The 10118-nt window shown below is 37.5% G+C and overlaps 2 protein-coding genes across 2 annotated transcripts; both read right to left on the bottom strand.

Moving 5' to 3' along the window:
- LOC104103948 (uncharacterized) lies at positions 1-7948 on the bottom strand. Its single transcript, XM_009611920.4, has 2 exons — positions 7492-7948; positions 1-7398 (listed from the first exon to the last, which is right to left on the bottom strand). Exon 2 carries the CDS (start codon positions 1525-1527, stop codon positions 577-579), a length of 951 nt encoding a protein of 316 aa, XP_009610215.1. The 5' UTR covers positions 1528-7398; positions 7492-7948; the 3' UTR covers positions 1-576.
- Positions 4568-5206, bottom strand: LOC138893681 (uncharacterized). Its single transcript, XM_070178333.1, has one exon. The coding sequence runs from the start codon at positions 5204-5206 to the stop codon at positions 4568-4570; it is 639 nt and encodes a 212-aa protein (XP_070034434.1).
- Positions 7949-10118: the final 2170 nt, after the last annotated feature.

Genomic DNA, 10118 nt, shown 5'->3' with positions numbered 1-10118 from the left:
AGCAAATCCACTAGGCGAGGTGCCTAGGGCTAGTTTTTATATATATAATAAAAAAAACAAACAAAAAGTAGCATGTTGTCTTACAAATAGTAAAACCATAAGATATGTCTAGTACATAGATCCTATTACCAATTTTGGGCATGTGATACCCAAAACTGATATTACATTTTGATCTAGACAAAAGCGTAAATTTTTTAAAAACTAGCCTATTACACTAGTGGCCATATTCTGTCCGCATTGCCCAGAAATTGACCATCACTCCTCGTGTAGTGTAGACTCCCTTATGCACTGATAGTATCACAATTGCGAAATGATCTTCCATGTAAGTGATTTGCATCCAAGGTTGAGAATAAGGTAGCTTCTCCATGCTTGCCCATAATATTGAAAATCTGGGCAGTATTGTGTCTTCATTGTGCATATGTTGTAAGAAGCTCCATGACTCTCGACCTAATTGTTCCATATGCTCATGAGAGTGCACAGAAATACCCACCATTAATGTTGAACATGTGGACTGATGCGTACATATAATCTGCAGTACTATCTATCTATGAACGATCATGTTGTTCATCCCATTTGTCAACAAATTTTTATGGCTTTTGTCGTTTGATTCCATATTTTCCAACCATGTTTGTCATCATCTAAAGTCCCAAATAGCATGTGTATCTGAAAGTTGTTCCCTAGTATCTCCATCTTACCCGTAAAATGATCCAAAAAACCTGTACCTGACCTTATTGCCCTACAGTTTCTTGGCAGATTGACTGTGTGTGCTCCTTCAGCACCAAGGTGTTCTACCATGATTTTTGCCTGTTTTCCTGTATGTGCTATTTGATTCTTAGAATCTTTTGGATTTTTGATCCGCAAACAATCACTTCCACACGCATGCTTACTAGTTTCCACCATGCACCAGAATTGCACACAGTTAAACCAATACATTTTAGTGAGATTTGCGTGTGATTTCCACTGTTGATCTGAGTGAAAACCTAGATACCTCATTTCCTGAACCTTTGAGGAGTTGATATGCCATAACACCTCATTTTTTCCCAAATTTAATTGCCAAAGACACATACCTCTCGTGAATGATGCAAAGAAAAATCTGGGCAGTGTCTTTCTTATGCGTGCAGAGCCTTCAACTGTACTTATTTTGGGAGGTGTTCTACTGAGTTTAATCTTCAATTGTGTCCTTCCTTTGAGTTGTGACTCCTTATAGATTTGAGCAGTGCTATGTATGTGTGATCCTAGCATATGGCCTTCCAATTTTGGATTCAACATGGCACTGCTGGAACATATAAAGCTCGATTTTCTCCTTGCTTCCATACTTGTGCTTATCTTTGGTACTCCTTCAAGGGAATGAAAACTAAGTGTTAATACCACCCTATGAGCTTGCACCAAAAGATAAGGCATGGACAAAGTATCGTCTCCTACAAAAAGGAAAACATTGTTAGCATAAACCAAAATCACCACCCTCTCCTCTATAAAGATTTCAGAATGGTGATCCATCATGACATCCCTGCTCTTATCCTTCCCCATAGCACTCCTTCCCTCCTAAATTCTTGAAACCTTGACATACAAATATGGACATTGTAATTTGTCATCATTCACAATCCTCCTCCCATATGTGTCTAGATGGTGAAATCCATGGCATTCAATAGATCGAACATCCAAAGCGTAATTTGCCAAATGATCTGTCAATTTTTTCCCTTCCCTATAAATGTGAGACACTCTACCAGTACATACCTCCGATATTTCCTTTATTTTCTCGACCTGCTCATCAATAATCCAATGAAGTTTCCAAATTCCTTCGATTACCTTTTTGAGCAACATAGAATCTGTTTGGAGCCAAATATTAGATAAATCATTATGCATACAGTACTCCAAGGCCTCAAGAATTGCCATTGCCTCCGCTACTGTGTTTTTCACTTCTTGAATTTCCTTGCCTCTCGCATAGATAACATCTCCATGTTCATCCCTTAGCACATAACCAATCGCACTCCTGTCTGGGTTGCCCCTTGATGCCCCATCAGTATTGATTTTTATCCATCTTTCCATTGGAAACTCTCACAATAACTTATTCACCTTCAGTTTAGGTGTGTAATTCTCCATCATTTGCAGAATGTCTGGCCATCTATATGGCACATTTCGAATACCTGGCTTCCTCACCTTGACAAGTGACTCGATTGTGGTTGATACTTGGTACACAACTCTGTTAATAGACACCACATCTCCATATTTGTAGTTATTTCTTCTCTTCCATAACTCCCAAACTATAATGCAAGGTAGATCTTGAAATATTGGTTGAAGCCTTGGAATCACCTTTACTGTCCAGCATTTCACAATTGTTTGGTGCAGATTTAATCCCTCAAAAGATATCCCTGCAAAAGCTAAGAAGTATGACCACACCTTCCTAGCTGCATATGATTTGAAAAATACATGTGCCACTGTTTCTTCCTCTGAATTCACACAACACCGACATCATGAAGGCATACAATACCCCATCCTTAGAATAGGATCATCTAATGGTAGTTTTTCTCTTCACAATTTCCACATAAAGAATGAGATTTTAAATGAAAGCCCTTTCACCCACATATTCTTATATGTGATGGCAGTATCTCTTCTACTCCTCAAAAATTCCCATGCAGATTTTACTGTAAATTCACCTCGAGTTTCAAGAGACCATATTGGTTTGTCTAGTACATCAATTGAATCTGAAAGTTTCACATTTTCCAGAATATGTGAGGCAAGATCATGTGACAATATTTGTCTTACTTTGTCTTCATCCCATGTCCCCTGCTACCCCACATCATAAATATTATGAATTGATTCGTCACAAAAGAAATCTGGAGGTGTAACGAAATAGAGAGCTCCCAATTCTATCAAATTATCAAACCAAAAAAGCGATGATCCCATTCTTGGTTGATATAATATGTGATGCTCAACAAGATCCCTTAATTCTAACATCTTCCTCCAAACATGTGATCCATGTCTCCAAGGAACCACCAATGCGTTCATCTTCTTATAATACTTTTGACACATGAAAGAGCTCCATAAAGATGGTTTAGTCCTGATATTTCACCATAACTTACAAAAAAGAGCTTTTGACACATCATGTAGAGATCGAAAGCCTACACCCCCTTCCTCATATGGCAGGCATAGTTTATCCCAAGATGTCCAGTGTCTCGCTCTTCTATCTACTGAAGAACTCTAAAACAAACCTTGCAAATAATTTGTGCATCTTATTGATCATGAAAGCAGGAGGATTGACAGCTGAGAGAAAATGTATTGGCATACTTTACAAAACATGGGATATTAAAACTGACCTTCCTTCAATCGACAACAACTTACCTTTCCAAGATTGCAATTTATCGAGTACCTTATTAATGAGTCCTTGATAAAAAAACCATATTCCTTCTTGTGTAAAAAATAGGACATCCAAGATCAATGAATGGGAAATCATGACGACCAATTCCAGTGATCCTTTGTACCTTTGCCACCACTTCTTCAAGTGAAGCGAGGTGGCATCGGATGAAGAAAAATTGATGGTATCATCTGCGTATGATAGATGATTAATCTTAGGACTCCACTTTGGTAACCCATAGCCACAAAATTATAAATTCAAGTGAAGTGCATTCAATCCCCTTGATAATGCCTCAACTGCCAATATGAATAGAGTAGGCGACAATGGATCACCTTGCTTAACTCCTCTAGTAGATTTAAAGAAACCATACGGTTGGCCATTGAGAAGAACTGAGTACCTATTGTTAGATACTAAGCCAAAAACCATGCCTATGAATCTCTAACAAAAGCCCATTTTCCTCAGTACCTTGGTAAAAAATAGCCAAGATAATTGATCATAAGCCTTCACTATGTCTAATTTAATTACCACATTAGGCCCTGCCTTGGTTCTCAGTCGCATATCAGTGATTATCTCTTGAGTTAATAAAATATTCTCCACAATGCTTCTACCCTTCACAAAGCATGCATGTTCATCAGAGATAAGAGTAGGAAGTATGTTCACTAACCTCTCATATATGACCCTTGAGAAAATTTTGTTGACGAAATTTCTTAGTCTAATAGGTCTCATATCTGAAAATGTAATAACCTCTTTCATTTTTGGCAATAAAACCAAATTTGTGTGAGTCGCAAACTTAGGTAGATCTTGTCCATTAAAGAAAGCTTTCACCATTTCCACCACATCCTCTCCAATTATATCCCAGCAGTATTGAAAACACTTTCCATTGAAACCATCTGGCCCTCCAGCGCTCTCACTATTTAATCCAAACACTGCCAATTTAACTTCTTTACAAGTAGGTTGTCTCATTAAATCACAATTCTGCTCACTATTCAGCATATAAGGAATATGATCTAATATCCCAAAAGAACTAGGGATAGTAGCTTCAGTAAATTGATCTTGAAAAAATCTCACAGCTTCCGTAGCCATTTCGTCATTCTCCTCTAGCCAATTCCCATCACTAGCTTGGATTCTTCTCAATTGTAACCTTTTTCTTCTTCCATTTACTTGGACATGAAAGAACTTGGTATTTCTATCTCCATCTTGAAACCAAGACATACCTTATTTTTGCTTCCAAAATTGAACAATTCTGCCTGAACTCTTTGAAGTCTCTCCATTCTGAATTGTAGGACTCATCTCAAATTGTGTCTCGTGCACCTTCACCACCTCCTCTAGGCTAGATAACTGCTGGAAAATATCACCATACGTGGCTTTGCTCCAAATTGACAAGTCCTTCTTCAGCTTCTTCAACTTGTATTTAAACAAGATGAAAGGATTGGCATGAAAATCAGTTGTCCAGTTTTCTTTCACCACGTCCAGGAAAGTGTCATGTTTGGTCCAAAGATTTAAAAATCTGAAAGCTTTCTTGACTGGAACAGTATTAGGATTGAAATTTAGCAGCATTGGACTAAGATCTAAACCAATTTTTGACAGATGAATGATCTCCATCCCCGGCCAAATTTGTTGTAACTCCATATTTGCTAAGCATTTGTCCAAACGTTTAAAAATACAATCCTCTTCAGCACACACATTCCACCATGTAAAAATTCTCCCCTTGAAGCCCAAATCAAATAGATTGCATGTGTTCACGCAATGCCTAAATTCATCAACCTCATTTATATGAACGGGCAGTCCACCAAATTTTTCCTCCTCATCCCAAATGACATTAAAATCTCCACCAACGAGCCAAGGGATTGTCATGTCTACTACCAATGCGTACATGGAGTCCCAAAGCTCTATTTATTCTACTGCATCACATTTAGCATAAACGAGGGTAAGAATAAATTCCTTATTATCCTCAGTATCTACTAACTTCACAGTCAATGGTTGCACCATGTCCATCAAGATTGTAACATCATATTTCACATAAAACAATACCCAGATTTTGTTTGAGGTATTGACAATAGCTTGAGCAAAGCCAATTCTCCTCCTATATCTATCTAGTTTTCTACTCTGTTGCATCGGTTCCATCAAGCCAATAAACTGGAAATTATGTTGTCTATGCATTGTTATAAGCCTTTCAAAAGCTCTCTTTGTGTTCACCGATCTAATATTCCAAATCATAGCATTCATCACTAATTATTGGATTTAGATAATGTCCTTCTTGTTTGAACCCCAGGTGCTTGCACACTAGGAGCTTCCTTAGACTACTTTTTTCTACACTTACCAGCTGATTTCCCTCTTTTAATTTGCGTAGGAGAGATGTCACCTTGTCTTGCTACCTTCAAGAAATTTTGTATTGTTGATTATGCATCTAAATCTTAGCATTTTCCTATTTGATCCTCCTCTCCATTCTCTTGTCGTTCCTGTGGAACCATTTGGTTCTTGGTAGGCTTAGGAATCAAATTTTTGCTAAAATTCCCTTTAGAAGCTTGACTAATTATATCAACTGGGGTGTTAACCCTTGTGTTGGTTCTTGAGTTTCTTGTGAGCCCTACCTCTCCTCTTTTATTTGTACTACTCATAGATTGATGTACCCTATCATTACTAATATTTGTTGGGTTGGTAATGTCATTGACATGAAGCTGTTATTTTTCTCCTATACCTCCTGGATCTGGCATTGTATGAATAGGATCTGCAGGGTTTGATATAGCCTTTGTATAGCTTACTATAGCTTGTAACCCCTGATTCTATTTAGGACTCAGAACCTGTTCTTCACCTATCGATGTAGCATTCTCTATTCGATCAGCATTAGACTTTACCTTACCATTGACACTATATTCATCTTCTCCTTGATCATCTTCTTCTATTTGTCCCTCATCCTCATTGTCATCTTCAAATTAATATTCCTCTTGATCTTCCTCTACCTAATCACACCACAACTTACCAACCAAATAAAGTTAGATGCTCATTCAAGTTTTTCTGCTCAGCTATGGCCATTGTGTCCAATGATTGTGATGGAATTTCTTGACATAATTGATTAGTTGTAACATTGTTTCCTCCAAAGGCTCTTGTTACCTATTGTGCAGTAGATTCAATACTTGTAGGCTCCTCATTCATTCTTCCAATAGTACTTGTATTCCCTCAATCCTTAGCTTTGACACCTGAACTGCCTTTCTTACCTTCCTTTGACACCCCAGTCCTAGGAGAACTAGGATTAAATGTTGGAGCTGCTGGATTTAATATTTTCCCAGTAAGAACTGGACTAGGTCTAGGAGTTCGATTATTACCATCTTCTACTACTACCAGTTGATTATTAGCCTCATGATCTCCCTCATTCTTCTGCACTACACTAGCATTATTATTAGCTTGAATCTGCAATACTACAAATTTATTTATCACTTGCACCTGCTTCCCTTCACCTTGATTAACTGGGACTATTTCTTTTCCAGTAGTTCTTTGAGATTCCTTCTGGTTAACAACATTCTTAGCTTCCAACATTCCTACTGCCATGTTCACTGCGACCAAATGACCAAGATCCTTTGAAGTAGCAGCAGTCACACTGTCTGCAGCAGGTCGTTGCACTAAATCATTTTACCCTGCTTTTTTCGCATCCAAGATATGTCTAGCATCACCTTTGAACTGTTCTGTATTGCTCATCTCATGAAACCTATTCATTTCAGTATCAATTGCCTCATCAGTTGTAGTAACCTTTCTCTGCAGCACATGACATACTCGTTCTTCATGCCCTTGATATTTACAGAAAGAGAAATATTTTGGTAGATTATCAAACACAACCTGCCGATAAAATTCAACAGCTTTCTCGGTTTATTTATCCACAATTTTTAACTTCACTTTACTAGGATGTTTCTCTAGTAAATCAAGTAACACCTTAACTCTTGCGGCACTCGGTGTTGTATGATCTTTTGTAGCTTTGTCCACAGCGAGTGGCTTACCAACTGCTGATGCTATTGATAACAGAGATTGTTTCGCAAAGAAATTAGGTGGCAAATCTGGAAATGATATCCAAACAACTGCCTTAGAAGTTTCTTCCTTAGGATTGAATCTAATAGTCCATGGAAATATCTGAAAGAAGAATTCCTCACCTTTGGCTTTAACATGTCCTGTCGATCTTGATAAGAATCGTCATATAAATCAAAACGCACCAACAGATGACGATATTCGAGTTGGCCAATATTGCAGCAACCATGGACGTTAAACTGTCTCGAAAAGTTCTGCCTAAGCTCACGCAATTCTGGTTTTCCATACGAGAATTTGACGACGACGGATTGATGCACTCCTTCTTCGATGGAGAAGTCGTTAACTTCTTCCAAACTGAACTCAATCTTTGGTTCTCCATCAATAATTTTAATGGGAATCAAATCAGTTTTTTTGAGTTTAGCAGCAGATTTTGTAGGTTGAATCTGAGCAGCGTATGCTTGTTTGATATTTGTGTTTTGGATTTGTTCATTCGTTAGTTTGGTAAACTCTCCCACATCCAAATGTTGGAGAGAGGACGCAGCAACCATAGTTGCTTATGAGTCCATCGAAGCTCAAATCGCCTTTTTGTAATGAACAGTGACGCGTTATGCTATTGTTCACGACATTGTAGCATGCGGATCTTAAGATTCCATTTTAGGGATTAAGTGTCCCAATTCACTCCGAAACCACAACAACAACCTCCCGTCAAGTCACATAAGTAGAAAAAGGTACGGGGAAAGCAGTAAATAGGGGATCGGGGCTAATACACTCAAAATGACCGACCGGGTAGTTACAATAGCCCAAGGCTCCACACAACGCATATAAAACCTCAAAAACAACAACAGAGATGGAAAGGTAAATCAGCATAGGACAACGCCTTCTTTAATCCAAATTTTTAATAAAAATAAATTAATGCATCATTTTAAACTTATTTAATAATTATTGCAGATAAGGATTTCATCATAAATTTAATTCCAAAAAAATATCAAATCAACAAATACATGGAATTCACATAAGAATTCGAGTCACAATAACACCAAATTATCATATAAAATATAATCTCGACAAATAAGGAATGAGGCATGACAATTCAAGGATTTACTAAATGCCAATAATTATCCAATTTAATACATAAAAATGCCTAAAACTTTAAACCAATAAAACTTTGCACATATAAGCCCTAGTATGTACTCGTCACCTCGCGTACACAGCTTTTCACATTTCACAAATGGCATATAAAACTCGATGTCAAAGGGGTAATTTCTCCACTCAAGGTTAGGCAAGATACTTACGTTTTTGAAGTTAAGGCCGATATTCCAAAATAGCCTTCTTACTCAAATTGACCTCCATAAAGCTCAAATCTATATAAATTAATTGTATAACTTTATTAAAATACATCGAAAATAATTCCGGATAATAAAACGTCAACTTAAAATTTTACATTAAAAAGTCAAAACAAAAGTCAACGCTGGGCCCACCTCTTGGAACCCGACAGAATCTTCACAAAATACGAACACTCATTCCAATACGAGTCTAACCATACCAATTTTATCAAATTCCGATAACAACTCGACCTCCAAATCCCAATTTTTCGTTCTTGAAACGTTTTGCAAAAACCTTAATTTCTTCCATTTAAATCCGAAATAAATGATGAATATAACCATGAATTTATGAAATATAATCACTTTAGGATATAGGACACTTATCCAAGTCAAAATCGTGAAGAACTCCTCCAAAATCGCCCAAAAGCCGAGATCCAAAATCTCAATCGAAAATGGCGAAATGACCATTTTTGGTCCTTAAATTTCTGCCTAGTTTCGCACCTGCGGGTAGATTTGTCACATCTGCGGACTCGCTTTTTCAAGCTAAAATGCGCATTTGCGAAGCCCCACGGTACACAGCCTAGCAGAAGCTCGCATCTACGATGTCGCTTCTCCGAAGCCATGCCCAGCTGCCTCTGTTCGCTTCTGCATTCCAGTGGTCGCTTCTGCGATCACGCAGGTGCGTAAAATGCATCGCACCTGTGACCTCTATCCATTACCCCTTCCTAGTCGCTTCTGCGAGCTTGACCTTGCTTCTACGATGTTGCTTTTGTGACCAAGACATCGCAATTAGTAAAACCGCATACGTGGAGTTTTATTTAAGGAAACAGGGTTCTAAAAGTCGAAACAACCTGTTGGGTCGTTACACATTCATTATATGGATGGTGTGACAAAAGATCGTGTAGTACAAAAGCAGTTAAGAGCTCTGAAAGAACTAATTTGTTACTATCCGGATGAATAAAATTGTTCGTGACATTAATATTATAGTAAGTCTCAAAAGAAACATTTTGATTTACAAATATATTAGCCAAGGTGGTTGACATATTGGGACTATAAATGAAAAGAAGATTGAATATATTTATATTACTAAAATCATACTGGGTAAATATGAAAGGTTACCTAACTTTCTTCTATTTGTACTACACAAGTATAAGCATGATGATGCAATCACAAGCCATAAGTAAACTAGAGGTTTACTGAAATAAATATTAGTTGGCATGACCGGTTGACCATCTCGGTTCAATTATGATGCGAAAACATTAATTGAGAATTACATTGACATATATTGAAGAAATATAAGATTCTTCAAGAATTCTCTTCTGCTGCTTATTCTCATGATATACCAGTTAAGGTTGGGATTAAATCCCTTTATTTATGAAACGAATAAAAGGTGATAAATATATGGGCCCAGTCACCTTCCATGTGGACCA

The sequence above is a fragment of the Nicotiana tomentosiformis genome, chromosome 6 (assembly GCF_000390325.3).
Source record: "Nicotiana tomentosiformis chromosome 6, ASM39032v3, whole genome shotgun sequence".
In the NCBI taxonomy this organism is placed as follows: Eukaryota; Viridiplantae; Streptophyta; class Magnoliopsida; order Solanales; family Solanaceae; genus Nicotiana; species Nicotiana tomentosiformis.
The sequence above is the reverse complement of the archived record's forward strand: the minus strand, read 5'-3'. Positions and strand labels throughout refer to the sequence as shown.

Bases quoted from the DNA above. Each gene is read 5' to 3' on its own strand.
- LOC104103948 (XM_009611920.4), bottom strand. From the start codon at position 1,527: ATGGGGAAGGATAAGAGCAGGGATGTCATGATGGATCACCATTCTGAA.
- LOC138893681 (XM_070178333.1), bottom strand. From the start codon at position 5,206: ATGACAATCCCTTGGCTCGTTGGTGGAGATTTTAATGTCATTTGGGAT.